Source organism: Lontra canadensis, unplaced genomic scaffold (genome assembly GCF_010015895.1).
Source record: "Lontra canadensis isolate GAN:19392208 unplaced genomic scaffold, GSC_riverotter_1.0 scaffold150, whole genome shotgun sequence".
Lineage (NCBI taxonomy): Eukaryota > Metazoa > Chordata > Mammalia > Carnivora > Mustelidae > Lontra > Lontra canadensis.
The window spans coordinates 1615616-1637996 of NW_022631144.1; the positions used below are offsets into that span (position 1 = coordinate 1615616).

A 22381-nucleotide genomic window follows, 5' to 3' on the forward strand; every position below is an offset into this window, starting at 1 on the left:
AATCATAGTGACTGACAAGTAAGGGACAGGGAAGCAGATAGAATCAAGGATGATTTTCAAGTTTGTGGTGTGGGTAGCTGACTGAAGTAAAAGATTATGAAGTAGGTTTAGTCTAGGCAGAGGATGAAATGAAGCCAGTAGGGGGTAAAGAGATTGGATATCCAACATATGCCGATGCTTACTGGACTGTTAGTTTTCCATTACATTTTCTCTAGGGAGAAAAATCATCATTTTAAAGGTCATTTTAGCTCTCTGTTATTATAGAAGGTCTACTGTGTATTTCCAGAAGCAAAAAAGAGGTCATGGTCAGTGTTAAATATATTTATGACATATATTCCAATGAATACCAAAATGGATTGGACCCGTATGTTCAATTCACATTAAAATATATGTCACAATCCATCTGCTTTTAAAGTGTGTGTGTCAGAAACAATTTCCAGAACAAACGCCAAATATCCTGGAGATTCCTGAGTTCAAATTACCAATATGTGTCCCTGTACTTAAACTGTTTGCTACCTGGATATATACTAAATGTAGATACATGTTTGAAATCTGTCCTTAGACTTTTAAAAAATTCTTAAATATTGTTTTTAAAAGATAAAATATGAGAAAAAGACTGTTTTATGGTGTTTCACCTCCAAAATGCACACATTTTCTTGAAGGGCTGGGAGCCAAGAAAAATTTCAAAGTATATTGCTAGTATAGTACGAATGTCTGGATAACATAACTAAATATATCAGGGTGAACTAAAGCCCCAAACTGGACTCTTTACATGTATCTAGATACTTGAAAAACAGACTAGCTCTGAATAATCCATTAAGATATATTTTATCCAGAATGAGCTATGTAGCCAGGTTTGCTTGGATGGAATAAATTATTGTCAAATTTCTGAGCCACAATTTGTCAGCATTTCTCAAAAAAAATTTTTTTTTTATAAAATTCACACAAACAGATATTTAGTTTCATAATAAGTATTAATGTGGACCTAGAGTGGCTTTATCCTTTTTATTTCTCAATCTGGTTCAACTTAGATTATGGTAGAGTAAATTTCCTATACACTGGTCTTAAAAAATGAATGAATGAATGAAAGAAAGGAGGAAAGAAAGAAAGAAAGAGAATGAAACAAAAGAACAAGAGGAAGGGATGGAGGGAAAGAGAATAGAAAAGAATAGAATAAAAAAGAAAAGAAAAAGGTGGCATGAAAGAAAACAAAAACTTCTTGTGGACACTTCTGTGTGCAGCTAAACTGTCATCAAATTCCATCTCTTCTGGATGTATGGATTCATCAACAATCTATTGAAAATGCTTCTACAATGTGCAATGGCTGGTTTTAGGAACATAGGATGGATTTTTCATTTTTGTAACATTAACAGAGACACTATTTATGAAAGTGGTTTCCTCAACCATAAAACACTGTATAGTAGAAAAAAACAGAGCTTGGAGATTTTTATTATAACTGATAAATTTAACATCTTGGCATAATATTAGAAGAATTACTTACTCAAGAAGATCTGGGTCTAGTCCTTCTGATATCATTTTGTTTCTTATTGCCATCACTGGAACACCCTAAGCAAAGGACATAAGATAATCAATGATTAAAAATGCTTTCTTCATAAAAACCGATAAATAGAACAATGAAGGAGAATTGAGAGGCCAGATATAACCCCAAATACAGATGGCAAACTAATGTTTGACAAGGGAGCCAAGAATGGAGAAAATAAAGTCTCTTCAATTAATGATGCTGGGAAATTGGATAGTCACATGTAAAAGGAAACCTGATCCCTAACTTACACCGCTTACAAAAATTAACTCAAAATGGATTAGAGACATAAATGTAAAACCTGAAACCATGAAACTCCTAAAAGAAAACATAGGAAAAAAGCTCTTTGATATGGGATTTGATAATGATCTTATGAAAATTACACCTAAGGCACAAGTAACAAATTACAAAATAAGTGAGACTATATCAAACTAAAAAGCTTCTGTTCAGCAAAAGAAACCACTGACAAAGTGAAAACAAATACGGAATGGGAAAAAATATTGACAAACAATTTATCTGATAAGAGGTTAGTATCCAAAATATACAAAGAACTCAGGCAACTTGATAGCAAAAAACTCAAATTATGCAATTTAAAAATGGGCAAAGGACCTAAATAGGCATTTTTCCAAAGATATATGAATGACCATTAGGTACACAAAAAGATGCTCAACATCCCTAGTTAATAGAGAAATGCAACAAATAATGAGATATCACCTCATGCCTATTAAAATGGCCATCATTAAAAAGATAGAGATAACAGATGCTGGCATGGATGTGAGCAAGGGAACCTTGTGCACTATTGGTGGGATTGTAAACTGGTAAAGCCACTACAGAAAATAGTATGAAGATTCCTCAAAAAATTAAAACAGAACTACCATATGATCCAGCATATATTAAACAATTGCTGGCTAATATATTCAAAAGAAATGAATATACTAACTCAAAAAGATATCTGTAGGTCCATTTTTGTAGCAGCATTGTTTGTAATAGTCAAAACATGGAAACAACCTAAGTGTCCATTAGTGGATGAATGGAGAAAGAAGTTGTGGTATATATACACACAATGGAATATTATTCAGCCATAAAAAAGAGACAATCTTACTATTTATGACAACATGGATGCACCTTGACGGCATTATGCTAAACACACAAAGACAAATACTTTATGATTTTATTCTACGTTGGTTCCAAAAACAAAAGCAAACCACCAAACTCATAGAAAAAGAGACCAGATTTGTGGTAAACAGAGGCAAGGATGGGAGTGGGTGGGGGGAAGGAGAGGGAACTGTATAGAAGGTGGTCAAAAGGAGAAACTTCCAGTTATAAGATAAACAAGTAGTAGGGATGTAATGTACAACATAATGACTACAGCTAACACTGCTGTATAATATATAGGAAACTTGTTTAGAGAGTAGATCCTAAGAATTTTCATCACAAGGAGAATTTTTTTCTTTTCTTCTCACTATATCTTTATGAGATGATGGATGTTAACGAAACCTATTGTAATCATTTTACAATATAGGTAAATCAAATCATCATGCTGTATGCCTTAAACTTATACAGTGATGTATTTCAATTATTTCTCAATAAAACAAAAAAAAATTAAATGAATAGAAGCTAAAATAAAAAGCCCCCTTTATAGCCTCTCCACATACCCGTTAAAACAAGACCTTTTAGATGGCTCATATTTGAAATAGCTCTTCTGATGTGGTATATATATACAATGGAATACTATGCAGATATCAAAAGAAATGAAATCTTGCCATTTGCGACGACGTGGATGGAACTAGAGGGTATTATGCTTAGCGAAATAAGTCAATCGGAGAAAGACAACTATCATATGATCTCCCTGATATGAGGAAGTCGAGAAGCAACATGGAGGGTTCGGGGATAGGAAAAGAATAAATGAAACAAGATGGGATCAGGAGGGAGACAAACCATAAGAGACTCTTAATCTCACAAAACAAACTGAGGGTTGCCAAGGGTAGGGGGGGTAGGGAGAGGGTGGTTGGGTTATGGATATTGGGGAGGGTATGTGCTATGATGAGTGCTGTGATGTGGGTAAACCTGGCGATTCACAGACCTGTACCCCTGGGGCTAATAATACATTATATGTTAATTTAAAAAAAAAGTAAAAAAAAAAAATAGCTCTTCTTTTGCTTTTATATTAGTATGTATGGAGTGCTTAAATAATCTAATAAGGTACACATTTTAACTGACTTAATGGAATCAGTGCTATCTAATATCATACAAGCCCAAATTAAATCATTTAATCATTTGAGCCTATCCATTACTAATTCTGCTGTAAACAAGTCAGATATCACATTCTCACTTTTCTTATACTTCCAAAAAAAAATAAAAGTTGATAACTCAAAACGATTAAAACCTTGGCTGGGATGTACAATAAAATACTTAACAAGATGAGTAAATGTCTTTCCAAATAAAGATTTCAGAGCTTTCCATTCTTAAGTATAGCTATGTTAATGTTCTTTTCATAACAAATGGTCCAATTCCATTTGGACACGAAGGTCAAATAAAATTCAAGAATTCTCCTGGGATTGTATTGTACATCTTGTCTACCCCAATATAAACACTAAGTAATGACAATGCTAGTAGTTTACAAGTCACAAAAACATTGAGAACATGTGAATCTCAAAATTCAGAATAAGGACATCAAAACAATAAGAAAAAGACATGTCAGAAATAAATACATATTCCTTGAAAAGATGGCTGATTTGATGATAAACAGTTACTGAAAGCTCACTTGTAAAGCTCTACGGGAAGATGCAATCAAGTCTGCCAATTCCTGCTCTTCGTATCATTCCAAAAGATGAGGAAACCACTATTATGTGTTAAATCTGAAAACCTGCAATACATCACTTTCAAAAGTGGAATCACTGTACTTTAAAAGGCTCTTCACATGGTTAGGACCCTCTCTGTCATATCTCTTCATCCCATGTGGCAGAAGGGGTAAGCTGAGCCTGAGCCCACATGGGAAAAAGCTCAATCACCGCTCCACTGGTGCTGCATATTCTTCCCTTCAGGCCCTCAATGTCATTAGCCACTGTATGATATTCAGTTCAGAGAGATGGACACTTACCGGCATCCTAAATGTTAGATGTGCTGTCCCTCTCTCCCTCAAAATAAAAAAGACTCAAAGTAATGTACACTTAAATGCATCCTAAATGTTAGATGAAAATAAATAGCACCATTGTAGAATTCTCTTCAAAGCCATACTTCTGAAAACAATACTGTTTCATGGTGTAAACTTCAAGAAATTCTAAAAAGTGAAATATGGTAGGTTTGGAAGACAAAAAAGGTGGAAGATAAAAACTTCTGTCAGCTTATGAAGTTTAAGGATAAAAAAAAAAAAGGCTGTTACTTGCTTAGGGGCATCCAATATGAACAGACACTTATATTTGGAACCAAAAAGCATGAAATTAAAACTTGTACAACTTTTAAAATATATTTCCTGGAACTAAGACTTGAGAAAAAGATTTTTCTCTTTAGTACAAAATGTACTTAATGATTACTTCATAATAAAATGCATTTAATTTTAATGGTAGAAGAGAAAGCTGACACTTGAAAGATAAGGTTGGGAATTTAACTTGATAATTAAAACTTAGCCATTACTTAACTATTTAGTGTAACAAGGAAAGTTAGGACTGTAGAACATTTCATAAAAAACACTAAAGGGCAAGAAGAGATGTGAAAAAGAGCAGAGTTTTATATTCTACTTCTTTAAAAAGACCTCTCAGTTTCTGTTAACTATGGTCTGATGGTATAAGGTCTTTCTACAAACTCAACTATGTGATTTATTTATTATACTTTAGCATAATCCACAGGATATCATTGGAAAGGTCATACTAATAAGTTACAAAGCCGAGAAAACAGAAGGGAGGAGAAATGAAGTTGAAAAAAACATTTCCTAAAATATAGCAAAGAAAGTGTGTATGAGGAGGGAGTGAAGGGAAGCAGTGGGTAGGGAGTAATGGGGAAAGGGAATTTGGTAGAATTAGATAAACTCCCTATTTTAACAAATCTCATAAAGCTTGATACAAAAATAATTTGGCCTGTGTTCCAAAGGATGGATTCCAAAGGGATTTGCTGCTATGTTTCCAGTGGTGTTGCTTAGAAAATCTGTTGTTTTGATATATTCTTCCGTAGGGGTTAAGGAACAGAGTCGGGTTTGTTAAACATCAAAAAGAAGTGTCCAGTTTCCGATTTCCAAGAGAAAAAGCTACTGGTGGTCTAAGTTGGACATGAGAGACCTCAAAACTGAAGTCTACTGAACTGTGGGATTATTCTTGGCAAGTGATAATGGTAGTTTGTCCAACATAAGTAATGAAGAAGAAAGAAGGCAGCCATAAGTTTGATGTTCCAAAAAATCACGTCTGTATTTGCGTCACTGGAGAAAGTGTGTAAAGAAGCCACACTAATGAAATTATGATGGCAACACTAACAGTTACTAGTTTCTTGTATCACAAAAACTGAAGGCTGCCAGTATTTACATTTATTATGATAATGGAGGACAAGCTACTGAATTCTTTTCCTGAATTCTTTCCTGAGGTTTTAGATTAGAAAGGGGGAGAAAAAAAAACAAAAAAAAACAAAAAACCCTTACTCAATCTAATAGAGATAAAGGACTTTTCTAAAGTAACAAAAAATGCTCCTCATACTTTAGTTTCTCCTCTCAGTTTATAGCTTGAATCACAACAACTGAGTTATGAAAGATGCAAAATATTAAGTTTTTTCCCCCTTACTTAGGGCAACAATTGAAAAAAAAATATATTGAGTTGACAGGTGAAGAGTACTTTTTTTACTTGCAGGGAGAGGGAATGAGTAGGAGGTGAGGAGATGCCATGGGTTGGAAAAAAGGCAACCAGTCCTCTAATCAGGTTGTTTACCTAAATTTTAACTTAGTGAAATTGACTCAACCATTTCTTTGCTTTCTGATTGTCAACAGTGCTATCCTAAAAATATCTATACTGCCTTTTATGAAATATATTAAATAGAGTGCTATGATTAGAATACAATCTTCAGGGGAAATATCCTATATAAGAGATACTGAATGTTTACAGAGCAAATCCTACTACAAAAGCAAACACATGCTCAACGATCTCCTTCTGGAAGTTTTCCATGATGGGGTACAAAATTAATTTAAATAAGTCTCTTAATCACTGTAAAATGAATATGGCTATCTAAAAAAAGGGAAGCTTTAATCCTAATGAGTTATATAGATTTAGAAAACGTTAGACTCTGATATTAACTCCAATACTGTTGCCATGAAGGATCACTGATTTGAAGTTAAATATGCCAGGGAAAAAAAAGAGGTTCACATATCCTGACTACTGCTATGTGGTTTACATGGAGCAAACAGTAAATTTTCCCTTTTTCAATGATTACCTTAAGACATAAGTTTTACAGTCTTTCACTGAGTGCCCATCAGATATCTTTAAAGATGAAGGAACAAATCACTGTAAAATGGACAAAATGACACTGGTCATGACTAGGACCTCAGGAAACTGGTAAAGTACATTCATAAAAATAAACACATTAGCCAATACCCCATATTCCTTTTAGGAATGGGAACTAAAGTTAACTTAAATGTCTATCAATAAAAACCTTTAAAGAAATTATTTCAAAAGGTGAAGGATCTATTGTTACGAGTCAGTTCAAACTAGAGCCACATCAATTTCTCCATGTGATTGATTTTTCCCCTGGATATTCTTGCAACATGATAAATCTTAGGTGTAATGGTCATGGTGCATTGTGTGTTTTCTCTGCATTTTGTTGCTATTTAAGTATTTGTTGATTTAAGAGTAATTTGGTGCTGTGGAGGGTCCATTTTCTTCCCTTCATTATAATGTACAAATAATATCTAAAATTTAAAGACTTGCTTTGATAGGCTAATTAATGCTACACCACCATTATGAATACTTCAGCTAAATTACAGCTTTGCTATACCACATTTTCACTCAAAGGATATTTGTTCTTTGAAATATGTATTCATTAAAATTTCCCAAATTTAATTATATTTCTACTTTCCAGGAATAAAAACTTAAAAACAATTTCTATTACAAATTATTTTGGAATTCACTGCCAAAATTAAAAGTGTAATAAGTTCAGAGGGCCTTCTGTTCAGTTTTTGAAAATGTATTACTGTATGTACCTATTCAAGGAGAATTAAAGAAGTATCTCCAAATATGGCAATAAAAGCTATAAAGAATAAAATTCTTAGTAATTATAAAGATGATTCTACCGATTGAAACCACAAAAGTTACTTTTGAGCTAATTTTCCAATAGTGATAATGTGTTTGAACTGGTGTCATGAGTGTTATTCAATGCCCTTAGCAATCCATAGCTACCCATTGAAAGATAGATACAAAAAAAAAGAAAGATAGATACCAGTATTAGCCATTCCACGTGGCTATAGAACTACAAAGAATGGCCCTGAATCTGATAGCAGTGTGTCATCTGCATATGATCTAACCAACTAACTGAATAAAAGTCATTTGTAAACTTGGGCTAGGAAACCAAGAAGAAAAGTTGGGATGGTCTCTTATATTATGAAAAACTATGGTAAGATGTACATAAATCTGGAGATATTTTTTTAAATTGTAGTATTAAGATGTAAATATATTCAAGTAGGGAAATAATTTTCATTAATATTTCTCAATAAAATTTAATATTTTGAAATCTACTTCCTTTTAAAAAATAGTTAACATATTAGCTTTTTTTTCTAAACTGTAAAACAATCCTTAGCAAAAAATTAACTTATAAATGAAATATTGTATCTTACATCACTATGATCCATTCAAGAGAAAATATCTTCCATACCAGGACTGTCTTCCCCATTGTGAATGTTTATGCTCTCAGATCCTTGTCAAATATGGTGCTTATGTTGACGGTCTCTAAAACCACGAAGATACTTCTCTGCCACTTGAGATAAGTCCACTTCCTTATTACAGTTCATTTGCTTCTCTGATCTTTTACTTTTTTTCCCATAGGTAAACCATAACCTTAGACAAATTTACAATTAAGGTGAGAATCACAATATTTCTGAAAAAAGTAAATCTGAGTAAGTAACTACTTAATTTATACCACTATTATTTCCTCCTCACAACTTTGGAAAACTTTTTTGTGAGGTCCCTTATTTCTTGCAGAGTGATTAGTAGCAAAGAAGATAAAAGGGCGCTGAGAAATCAGAGTTGGGTGACTAAAAAAATTATAGATGGGGGGGGGGTGCCTGCGTGGCTCAGTCATTAAGCATCTGCCTTCGGCTCAGGGGATGATCCCAGGGTCCTGGGATCGAGCCCGGGCATCGGTTGGAAATCTGCTTCTCCCTCTCTTACTCACCCTGCTTGTGTTCCCTCTCTTGCTGTGTCTCTCTCTGTCAAATAAATAAAATCTTTTAAACATTTTAAAAAAGTTATAGATGGATCAGAGTAAAAGAACTATACCACACATTTCAGCAAGTATAAAAATTGTCATTGTTAGTATGTATCTTCAAAAGCTTCCCTAAGAAACTTAATAGTAAAGTACTATTCTTTTTGTCACAACTTCTACTAAAGAGATACAGAGCTGTTTAAATGAGTTAGAATGAAAGATATGAAGTCTAAAGTTAAAAATATTATTCTGCTAAATGCTCCTGTTTTTGTTGGTTCCCATTTTATATATCATTTAAAGGAGATTCCTATGAAATTTAAAACTACCTTAAGCTTATCCTCCAAATGTTCCCTCCTCTGTGTTTGCTTAACTCCTTTTTCTTTCTTTTGTGGGGAGAGGCATACAGAGGTATGGTATTACAGTGAATTTAAGGCAGATGAAGTAAATTTTATTGGTACTCCAGAAAATAAACTGAAATAAAGAAGTAAATGTTTTGGCTTAAAAGGATTGTTTCAGAGAGGCCATCCTATGTAAATTATTTTAGTTATGAAACCAAAGATAAGAAAATATGACATGGCGAGTAAATTCCTAAAGAAATATATTCTTCTCATACATACTTTCATACTTAGGAAAAACTGATTTGACAAATTTATCATCCAAAATTATTACCTTATTAATTATTTTTAAAAGGTTATTTGTATTCTCAAGTATCTTATGTTCCATTTACTCCTTTTAAAGTGTTTTTAATTTTTAATTATCTGATATATTACTAAAAAAAAAAATATTCAAGTCTACAGCAGCCAGATATCCTTCTATAAGTCTGAGACCGACTTCTGTGTACACCAGCTTGTTGGTATGTGACTATTCTTTGTTGGTTGGTATGTGACTATTTTTTGTTGGTATGTGACTCTTCTTTAGATATGATTGAGGATTCTAAATGGTACTATAATTCACAGTTCAAAATTATTTTTCCAGAGACTATAAATACCATAAATAGAAATATGTGTGGGAATGAGCACTGGGTGTTATACACAAGTAATGAGTCATTGAACACTACCCCAAATATTTATGATAAACTCTATGCTGGCTACCTGAACATAATAAAAAAATAAGTAAAATAAAAAAGAAAACTACAATGAAAAATATGTGGTATCAGCAGTAAAATATTCTAAGCTATATATTTATGGCAAAGCAGCATTAGCAAAGAATATATGGGGAATAGATAAAGTAGGTTCATAGAATATTACCAAATGACAACCACCTAACTTAGCAGCACCTGCCCACTACATTTTTTTCCTTTGGTACTCTAAGGAAAATGAGAAATCAGGAAAACAAACATATCAGGGAAAGCAAGAAATTTAAAACCTGAACTTAGCAATATTATTGTTTACTGTTCCCTAACATATATAAGTAAAAGAGCAAATAAACAAAAGGGCAAATACACCGTTTAAAATTAATACAGGGTCTCTGAACCCCCTAACTTTCCAGGCAACTTGGGGAAGGTTCAAAAGGGAGCCAAAATATTAAAAAATCCTAAGTGATTTTGAAATCTCTGAAAAAAAATTGGATATTTTAACAAAAATCTACAATCTTCTTGAGAAAGTGAAACACTTTCCAGTAAAATTGGTGGGGCGCCTGGGTGGCTCAGTGGGTTAAGCCTCTGCCTTCGGCTCGGGTCACGGTCTCGGGGTCCTGGGATCAAGCCCCGCATTGGGCTCTCTGCTCGGCGGGTAGCCTGCTTCCTCCTCTCTGCCTGCCTCTCTGTCTACTTGTGATCTCTCTCTCTCTGTCAAATAAATAAATAAATAATCTTTAAAAAAATAAAAAATTGGCATGATAATTTTTCAGACATGATTTCCTTAGAGGCTAAGTTCACTGACTTTAGCAGAGAATTAGTAATTTTTCCCCCCCTTGGGTGACAAATACAACAAAGTTACCTATTTCTAGGTTTTCCAGATACTCAGGCTATGGAAAAGCACAGATAATACAATTGGTGGCTAACTGACATAGTTTTCTGCCTTTGGAGAAATCTCTACCCAATCCTTTTTGCATTTGATGTAAGAACGAATATAGTTGAAGGAGGATAACTGTGGTCTCTTGAGTTCCATTTACCTCAATTCAAAGTTATTATTCTGCTAAGCTTTGCCTTTTTCTTTTAGTTATAGTTAGTTTAGTCTGGCTGACCATTTAGTTGATGGGAAAGACAGAATATTTGCCTTTTGAACTGGCAAAGTTGGCTGAATAATGCAATTAATTAAATGGGAAAAAGTTCACTTGTATCTTTTCTTTATCCATCTTTATCCACATTCACATGTGTAGAAAATTGATCATTACACATGCAGCTTTTAACTTCAATGCACAATGTGGCGTTAAAACACCACAGAAAGTTTTCCACAGCACCCTGACCATTATGTATTAAAAAAAATACTGACCTTGATACTGAACAGTAAACTTTAGGTATTATAGAGCAAACTACCCACATGTTAATATTATAATACAGAGTCAAAAAACAATGAAAAAAGAGATATCATGTAGTTAAACTAAATCTGTACCAGTGTCTTTCATAATTCTAACTACATATGAACCAGCTTCTGACTACACTGACTACACTGTTGATCAATGATGAGGAGCCTACCCTGGCACTCTCCAGACATGGGAAGTCACACTAGGGTCATATCCCAAACAAGGTTTTAAAGTCCTTAACTACTTTTACAAAAACTATACCTAATCTAAAGAGTACTCTACTTGTACTCTTGATTATTTTTCAGGTCTAAGGTGCGTAACTTCCTGAAGAACATCTTTAATAATCAGTCAGAGATTCTTCATCCTTAGGTAATGGAAGTCACATTTCCACAAGCCAACATCCACTGCTGGCAACAGATGCATCAGAACCACCAAAACCAAGGAGATTATTCAATTCACATTTTAAGCCCGCCAAAGAAAATAGAGCTTTAAAAAAGTCCAAGTGTCAGAGAGACTGTTTTGGCAAATATGGTTTCAAAAAATACAAGTCATTAGGCTTAATGTAGAAGTCGACTTTCCCAATGCAGAGTTTATTACTGGCAAAGGATTCACCAAGCTCTGCCAGTAAAAAGGGGAGAACTATTGGAAAAGTGATCTATGTACACAATTCCAGTTAAGTTATAAAAGCAGTATGTAATTTAGGAAAGGCTTGTGCTGCACTATTATGACAACAAATGTTAAATCAGAATCAATTATCTGCCACATTTGGAACACAACACTACTACTGAAAAATCTTGTGTAAAACTTGCTTAAAAAGGAAAAAAATACCAGAAAATGCCAGCAGGTGTTCCAGGATTGTTCATTATAATGAGATCCAAATTTGGGGATCAATTAATATAGATCATAAACCTAGAGGGAACTTCAGATCTCATTTTATATATGAGGGAACTGAAGCCTTGAGAGGTGACATGACCCGACCATGGTCACACAGAACTATATGACAAAGTTAAGAAACTATACCATGTTGAGTCCATTTGATGCTTACATTGACCCACTTGAAAAAGGACATGTTGGAGAGGAGAAGGGAGTTGGGGGAAATCGGAGGGTGAGACAAACCATGAGAGACTGTGGACTCTGAGAAACAGTCTGAGGGTTTTGGAGGGGATGGGAATGGGAGGTTGGGTGAGCCTGGTGGTGGGTATTATGAAGGGCACATACTGCATGGAGCACTGGATGTGGTGCATAAACAATGAATTCTGGTACACTGAAAAGAAATTTAAAAAATAAATAAATTATTTTTTATTAAAAAAAAAAAAAGAAACTATACCATGTTGGATCCTAGAAATAGACTAAAGATCTAGGTGTACTCCTAGGTATTCAAATTATGTCATAGATAACAACTAGTTTTTGGAAATGTAATTTAGTCTTATAACTCAGAGAGCGCAGTAATGTAGGAGTGACAGAAAAAGGTAATGGAGACCAAAAAGCAAGGTCCTGTTTATTCCTCTGTGAACTGGTTACTTGTGACACTTGAAAGATTCTGCTGGCTTCTGTTCAAAGAAGTTTATAATAATTAAGCAGTTTTAATTGCCTAGTTTATTTTTACTTTTTATTTTGAAAATTTTATTTAAATTTTGTTAGTTAACATACAGTGCAATATTGGTTTCTGGAGTAGAATTCAGTGATCCATCACTTACGTACAACAACCAGTGCTCATTACAACCAGTGCCTTCCTTAAATACCCATCCCCCACCTAGCCCATCCCCCACCCCCCCCACCAACCCTCAGTTTATTCTCTATCATTAAGAGTCACTTATGGCTTGTTTTCCCTCTCTCCTTTTTTTCTTTTCCCTCCTCCCATATGCTCATCTGTTTTCTTTCTTTAATTCCACAGGAATTTCAGAAACAAGACAGAGGATCATAGGCAAAGGGAGGGGAAAATGAAACAAGATGAAACCAGAGAGGGAAACAAACCATAAGAGACTCTTAATCTCAGGTTGCTGGAGGGGAGGGCTGTGGGAGGGATGAAGTGGCTTGGTGGTAAACACTGGGGAGGGTATGTGCTATGGTAAGTGCTATGAATTGTGTTAAGACTGATGAATTAGACCTGTACCCCTGAAACAAATATTACACTGTATGTTAATAATAAATAAATAAATAAATAAATAAATAAATAAAAATAAATTCCACATATGAGTAAGATCATATGGTATTTGTTTTTCCCTGACTGATTTATTTTACTTGGCATAATATACTCTAGCTCTATTCACATCATTGCAAATGAAATGCCTAGTTTTTAAAACAGATTTGCAGGTATGTGGCAAGTGAAGCAAGGCAAATACCAAAGCAGCACGTTCTAAGAGATAGCTGGGACTCAGGGAAAGGAAGTTTGCATGGCAGCTTAGAAAGAAAGCCAAAAAAAGACTAGCTTATCCTGACATCTAGGAAGCCTGAAAATTAAAAAAAAAAAAAATTTGTAGGGGCACATGGGTCGCTTGGTAGGTTAAGAGTCTGCCTTCACTCAAGTCCTGATCTCAGGGTCCTGGAATCCAGCCCTGCGTTAAGCCCCATGTAAGGGCTCTCTGCTCAGTTGGCAGTCTGCTTCTCCTTCTTCCTCTCCCTCTGTGCACTCTCTTGCTCTCACTCATCTCAAATAAATAAATAAAATCTTTAAGAAAAAAACTGTATTTGTAATTTGTAGGACTTTTTATGTTTCTCTATCTGAAGTGAGTGATCGCTACATGGATAGCCAGCAGGTTTTAAGCTTTTGCACTAGTGAAGATGGGTTTGAGAAATACTTGTCTATTCCCTTAGACAGAATGAAATGGTTCTAGACAATAATTCAGGAAAGAAGCAAAAGAATGGATTACAAGAGGATTGAGGGCCTATTAAGTATTAAGACAGTGAGTGGAAGACTCTTACACTTTGGAAAAGATAAGAAACAACGTAAGTGGAATTATAGGTATAAGACTCTGCTTATGGAGAAGCAACTCATATTTTTAAATGCCAAAAACATAAAGGCAATTAAAAATGAAAGAAATCCTATTATTGTCCTTAAGAGGAAGGAGAACTTATGGCATTGTTAATTTCCTTTTGAGGGTATAGAAATGGTTATTTGGGGAATTTTAGGAGATTTTTATACTGTTAGTATATAGTGTTTTTTTCAGGAAGACAGGTATTTTTGAGACCACTCTACCTTTTCTTTTGTTAATACAAATAATTCCCTACATTCCAGATTGTAGGCTTCAGCTTTTATAACATGTAGCAATGTGTACGACGGATGACAAACTACTCATGATCATACCAATAACTGAAGGACAACCCTGGTCTTTCTCTACATTAGTAACTAAAACTAATTTTTTTAGAGGCGGGGAAGGGTAGCAGGAGAGGGAGAGAGAGAATCTTAAAAAGGTTCCACGCCCAGTGAGGAGCCTGACATGGGGCTTGATCTCACAATCCTGAGACCAGGACATGAGCCAAAATCGAGAGTGAGATAATTAACTGACTGAGCCACCCAGGCACCCCAAAACTAAATTTTTAGTAGTGGGCAAACAAGAGAAACCTTAGCCATCCTCTAAGGTTGAGAAAAACTGGGCATTTTAATAAAAATCTACAATTTCATTGGGAAAGTGAAGCTTTCTATTATAGATAAGGCAATTTCTAATGAAGCTATGAAGCTACTCTCTTGAATTAGCTGGGGTAGGCTCCTTTATATAGTGCATGGTCAAACTTGATTTTCTTTCTAATCCCTCTGAATCCTGTAAGTATTCAGTCACACTCAAGGAAGTAAACTACCTCAGCAGAATGAATTGATTAGAAGACTAAACAGAAAATAGGAAGGCAATTTACTATCCTGAAGTGTAGAGATACAATGCCATCCAGATTCTTCCCGCATCATTGACAGAAACTGAATGAATCAATGATACAGATTAAATTGGGCCTTAAATGACTCTTACTGCTGTGAGGCATTTTCTAGAGCAGGGTGGTATTGTCATCTGTTTTTCCAGTTAAAATTATAGTTTCGTAAAGATACGGATATAGGAAACACAACTAGCTATGCATATGCTGCTGAAGAACCATGTTGGGTAACGACTTATGACACTAAAATGATTATACTCCCAGAAAAATGTTAAATAGTTCAGAAGAACCAAAAGATTATGTTTAACAAGACCCACACAGTTATGATCAAGGGGCTTTAAACTCAAATCAAAGAATAAAAATAATCTTCAGTTAAAACTGCAAGACTATGAGTAACAATAATATAGGGAAAAAAGAGTGGAAGAACTAGCAGGTAATTATTAAGAGGAGAAATACAAACAAATAGAAAACAAATCCAACAGCCTAAAAAAAGGCATGTTGTTTATAGAGTGCAAGCCTGCAATATCAAAATAAGTAAATCTCAGGGACTGTTAATACTTAGTGGAAAGGAATTCATCAGTGGGAGCTGGCATTTGAAAGGAATGTCTTACAATATTTTACAACAGAAGGTGGAAGATACCTATAAATGAATTTATACAAACACACACACACACACACACGGAGATTCTTGAACATGAACATAAACAATGGAACCCCTCCAACTCCCTGGCCAAGTGAGGCTAAAAGAAGTCAACAGTTGTATTATCAAGTGGAGTTTGGTCACCTGACCAGATGGATAATTTAGATCAGGCTTTCATAAAACATGTAGAAGGATATGCAAACAAGTAGAAGGATAATATCAGCCATGATGGGGACATTAGCTATTCACATGTACTGGTGGCTTAATTTTGCTCAAATTAGAGCATCTGATAAATTCTTGTTATGTGGCTAAAAACTTCATCCTCTACAGATAAAGGATGTAAGGAAGAGAACTGATTTAATAATTTCACACATAAATTTAAACAAAAACAAAACTGAATGATGTCAAACATGTAACTACATTTGTGGTTGGATATTCTGACAGGGACTCATGATATTCTTAGGAAGCAGAAAAAATAGTGGACTTATATATGACTTAATGACCATATCCCAAGAACAATGACTGGCAGATTTATATCAACCTTGAGGGTCTGAGACCTCTAGTTGGTCTATTCTTGATCTGGTCCCACAAAACATTTAAAATCAGTGACTTGAAGAAACAGTAATATATGTATATGTTTCCAGGTGACACAAAGCTGGGAAGGAGAGTTAATATGCAGGACAAAATAGTACATACAGCAAGTATTGATTGAGCACCTTTTATGGGTAAGATGTCAAAGTGAATGCAATGATGAGTCAAGATAAAATACTTCCTCTCAAGGGCGCTTGGGTGGCTCAGTGGGTTAAAGCCTCTGCCTTTGCTCGGGTCATGATCCAAGGGTTCTGGGATAGAGCCCCACATTGGGCTCTCTGCTCAGCAGGGCTCCCTCCCTCTCAATCTCTCTGCCTGCCTCTGCCTACTTGTGATCTCTGTCAAATAAATAAATAAAATCTTAAAAAAAAAAAAAAAACTTCCTCTCAGGTTCCTTTTCAACAGGGGCAATAAAAATATGTATAAATGATCAAAAAACAAGATATGATATGATAAGTTCCATAAAAAAACTTAAGTGGTTGGACAGATCACTGAAGGGAGATATTACTCCTAGCTTTAAGTGTTGGTGGATTCAGAAGGAAGTATCCATCAGAACATGTCAAGTGAGTAGAATTTGGATATGTAGTAATGAAGATAAGGGGATTCTAGATTCAAAGGTGGAAAACTATGGAACTAATATTGAGAAGGGTTTGTGGTTTTGTCTGAAGAATGAAATGCAGGATTGGGAGCAAAAGGAAACAAAAGTTGGGCAAGAAGATTCTGGGATTCAGGTTGGCACAATAAACTGAAAACAATAAAATTAAATTAAACTTGGATGAACTTGCAGTTTTAGGATGGCAGTATAAAGATTTGCTTCCCTTATTCTTCTTGAAAATTACCCTCAAACAATTAGGCAAAAAGAAATAAAACACAAACACTAATTTTAATGACTAAGAGGAATATATGAAGCATTACACATGGAAATTAAAAGCAGATAAAAGAGTGATTGATGACTTAGCAGAGCAAAGGAAGGCCAAGTCCATGTGTCAGAAGAGGGGATACCACAAGCAGCACTTCCAGAACCTTGGAACTGTTTAGGAATTAGAAACACACACACCAAGGGCAAAAGAGAGGCAAAGGACTGAAATGAGGAAAATTGGGCTAAAAACAGGAAAAGTCTGAGGCAGAAGAAATTGAACCCCTACTCATACTCAGTGACACCAAGCAAAAGGACAGACTGAAGCTAAGTGCCAAGCAATGCCACAGAATGACAGTTAAAAACAAAAACAAGAGCTATTATTTCTTAATATTTTAAAATAAAAAATATTTTAATGTTATATATAGTATAAAATATTTTTAAGAGCTATACATACGCCCAGCTCCAAGTCCTAACTTTAGAGATTCTTACTTAGTATAGTGGGAATCAGTAACATGTTTTGATAATGTTTCTTAGTCTGAAAACCACTGAGCTGGTGTAAAGAAATCTATTCCCACAACTTATCAAAAGATAAAATGGCATAGAGGAAAATGTAGGTATTTTCATTTATAGGTAAATACTATTTGCCAAGTATTGTTCTAGGAATTGTACAGTACACAAAAAATTCTCTACCTTCACAGAGTCTGTATTTTAGTAACTGAAAAGACACAAAGTATGTAAAATAGATTGTATTTTATATCTTATTGGCCAGTTACATGAAGAAAAAACAGCAGGGAAGGGGAAAAAGGAATGTGGTCAGAGAGAAGGTAATATTTGAGTAAAAATCTGAAAAAAGTAGGGGAACCAACCATCAAGATAAGGTACCTGGGAAAAAGTGTTTCAAGCAGAATAGCTGAGGTAAAGGGCTGAGACAGGAGATTGTCTATATGTTTATTCAAGGAACATCAAACCAGCCAGGAGAGCTGGAGGAGAGTGAATGAAGATAAGAGATCAAGGGTAACAGGGGATCTAAATTGTATAGGATCTCATAGGCTTGTGAAGAATTTTGGCTTTTATTCCTAGTGAGATGGTAAGCCCTAGGATTAGAAAAGTGAGTCATTTACACACACACACACACACACATACACACACGATATACTTATGAATCTGAAAAACAATGGAATTTGTCTAGGTAATTAATAACAAAAAGAAAAATGTTCAGTCATATCTGGGAACATTATCTGACTAAATAAATCTAGACATTTCCTAATATAGTACCTTAAAGTGAGTGTACAATAAATATTTGTGGAATAAATGGACAGTAAATTTATACTAAAAAGGAAAATGAGTGTTTTTGAAGTTCTTAGAAAGTCAGAAGCACTGTATTAAGAATACAACAATTATCCTAAGATGTAGTCTTTTAACAAAGATTCTAGGCATTCTTGTAGATATCATCAAGTAGATATTTCTATTTCCTACTTTACATATGTTCAGCAAGAAAAGACTAAATAAAAAGTCTTCCAGAATCATTTTAAAACTTTTCCTCTTCTGTTTGAAAGAGTAAGACAGTTTTTAACAGTCCATATTTTAAGCTTAGCAGAGCCTCACTGGGTTCTAGATTTAAAAATTTATTATAGTTCATGCACAAACTAATCCTACTTTATTCTTACAAAAGAACATTATATATTTTCATCTCAAAGTCTGATTTATTTTTTTCCAAAGCCTAGAACCCAGGGTTTTGGCTATCAATGAAGAATTATGCAAGTGACAAATTCATTTTTTCTGACAGCTAGGGAAAGTGAATGTACTTTCTTCTTCCCAATGTCACTTCTGTTGCTTCTAAATGAACCAATCCACTCTTTCTGCCACACACTATTTGTTTTTAAATTATTGGGTGATAAATAATGTCATGGACAGCAAAACAAAACTGCCTCTTCTTTAATATTAGTACTTCTTTTGCTTGACAGAATTTGAAAAATACATAGTTTTTTTAATTAACCAAAAAATGATGAAGAGCTAGCTCCTTCAACCTCTGCAATAGGACTTTCTACTGAAATAAAATTAACTTCTGCTGTTACAGGCAATTGTAGATACTTTTGGTATCAGAACATGTAATGATACCTCAGAAAAAAAAAAAAAGAATTCTGAAGTCATATAGTACTAAAAGATCTACCTTAAATGGCTAAGAAACTTAAATTCTCTTCTATGACGAAACCAGAGAGATGAAATTCAGAATTAACATACACAAAACCCATTACTTGTACTAGCATATAGGAATTAAGTTAAAGTCATATGATTTAAGAAACAGTCCACTTCCATTCCTGTTATGTCTAAGATTTGCTGATAATTTTATGTAAAGCAAAAAAATTTACATAAATTTATATTAAACTACGTTAATTTGAAGTGGTGAGCTCAATTTTAACTAGAAGGATCTGACCTCTGTTTACTTTTTATCAGGGTATTAATTAAACATAGGAAAGAAGTGAAAGAGTAGAAAACTTGGTCACTCACTTTAGCAGTTTTCTCAGATAGGAAAAATAACAATGAAACCTCTAGGGTTAAGAATTTCAAATGAGGCTGCTAGAGAGAGAAGACAGACCAAATCAGCTTACCACTTGAACCATTTTGAGATATCTGGCATATCTTGGATCCTTGGCTACAGTTAAGATATTTTCTGGTGTTACTTCACTTTCCTGTGGTCCAGAGTCTTGTAAACTGTTCTGCTGTAGAGAGTATTGGGTGTAAATCTTTAGACAATTCATAGAAGGGGTCCATTATGTTACTTAAAAAGGGGTGTATCTTGTTATAATTCTAAAACAATCAATATCAGAAAAAAAATCTTATTTCTAAATTTAAATACCAATAATTTAATTATGGGATATATGTTTCCAAATATTTACAAATACTTAAATATGATTTCAGAGGAAGTTCCATTTAATTTCAACTTATATTATTCCTTAAAAAATGCAAATATATTCATGGCATTAAAAAATACTAGAATTCTACTTCAGTTGTCCCCAGAGTGCCAATATAAAACATGAATTATAGATGGACATATTATTTTCATAAAACTTTTAATAAAGCTAATGAAACCATTTGATTTGCCAATGGTTCAACTCTAGCAGATAGCAAATTGATTTTCTAGGTAACTCCCATCTATACAATTGAATTCCTCATTTATTACATAATTTTACTCCAAGTATATATGGCTATTCTATCATCTTAGAAAGCACTGCATGGAGAATCTGTGGAAGAGAAGCCCATTTTTCCAAACAAAATTATCTAGTTTTGTATCTTTCAGCTACTGATGGAACTATGAATGTTAATCCACTTACAATAAAGAATACTGGGGAATGGTCTTTTTGGATAAAAATGCTTTTATCATATAGGCAGTTCTCACTTTGCATAGTATTGTGTTAAATGAATAAATGTTTCTCCCATTATATAACACTAAGAATACAAAACTGAGCGTGTGTGTGTATGTGTGTGTGTATATATATATATATATATATATATTTATACATATATATATAATTCATCTTAAAAATACATGAATACAAAAAATCCAAAACATTTAATTAAATAAAAAATTCAAACAAGACCCAAGTATGTTTTTAAAAAAAATTATGGACAATAAACTCATACAATAGTACAATGGAACAAATGAGAATTAATTACACATAGGATCAACGAATTTCAAAACAGCCTTAACTTTGCCTAATAACCAAGATCTCAACAAGGTTTAATTATGTCAGCCCTTACACCTTTGCTATTTGAATGACCCGTTAAATCCTCTATCATCTCTCAACTGTCCTTCATTTTATTCTCAATCTCAATCTGCACAATTGGATGTTCTATTGTGAGTAATGATAAGATCTGAACCATGAAATTAAAGTTGCAGAAAAATCAGTATGCAGAAAAATCAGTATGCAGAATCCAAGACTTGGGTCTTTGACTCGTATAGATTAGAGACTGAAATGAATGAGTGATTAAAAAAATACATGATTATGCTTTATCAGATGAGTGAGTTTGTAATGCCCGTGGAAATTCTGTGTTAAGTAGTACTTAAGTCCATCTCAAAATATTTTACATAAAAAATAACAATAACAATGGAGAAGAAATAAGAAGTTGATTTGAATATGAACATGCTGAACTGGTGTTTTATCAAGCTACTCAACATGCAACTTGACCACAATTTTTTAAACCCGGGAAGCCAACAAATCTTCATAAATTGTCCAAATGAATTAATATATATATTTTTAAATATAATTAACAAAATATACCAGATTATTCTGAATTTTAGAAAATTTAGCTGTGATTATTCGTAACCAATTTTTTGAGACCTTAAATAAGAAGGACCAACACAATCACATAAGTTTTAAAATACATATTATAGACGGCATTCATAATAACACCTGAAAAAATTAATATTCAAAATTAGATACCACCACTTAAACATATGATGGCTAATACCCACCAAAGAATAACTGCAAGATAGAGTGAAAACATTTTCTTAATGTTTTTATACATGCCTGTTTTAGAAAAAGCACAGTCCATATTTAATTAAAAGGACCTTGTGAGGTTAAACTTCTCTAAAACACCTGGATTTTTTTCTTGTATATTATATATATTTCAGTGGCCATGATAATACAATTTGCTATATTAATTAAATGGATATTAAATTTTCTAATATCTAATTGTTAAGTAAATGGTCATCTATTTTATTCCCCCAAAACATATAACTAAATTTATGGCTCCTCCCATGGCCTTGTACCATGTGTGTTCAATATATTTAATGAATTCAACATAGGTGCTGGAGACAGTGTAGCACAGCAGGTGAGAGCTAGGACTCTTGGCATTGGATTGCCTGGGTTAAAATTCGAGCTCTTACACTTGTTCTTTTGACCTTCGGTAAGTAACTCAACCTCTATGCGTATCATTTCATACATCAGTGAAGTAGCAGTGATAATATAGTATTTACTTCATTGGGCTGTTGTGATAATTAAATGAGTTAATTTCTGAAAAGCACTTAGAAGAATCGCTT

The 22381-nt window shown here is 33.9% G+C and overlaps 1 protein-coding gene across 6 annotated transcripts in view; it reads right to left on the reverse strand.

The window, feature by feature from the left end:
* Positions 1–22381, reverse strand: part of WASHC3 (WASH complex subunit 3) — a 125002-nt gene that overhangs the window by 89177 nt on the left and 13444 nt on the right. For 5 of the 6 annotated variants that reach the window (XR_004381112.1, XR_004381111.1, XR_004381110.1 and 2 more), the window contains exons 5-6: positions 19950–20060; positions 1502–1566 (exon numbers count right to left, since the gene is read on the reverse strand). Coding sequence is in view for 3 of the 6 variants with exons in the window: in XM_032844328.1 (XP_032700219.1) it covers positions 1502–1566; positions 19950–20060 (176 nt within the window). In the remaining 3 variants the exon portion in view is untranslated. The remainder of the gene's footprint in view (positions 1–1501; positions 1567–19949; positions 20061–22381) is intronic. The other variant, XM_032844329.1, reaches the window with a different exon arrangement.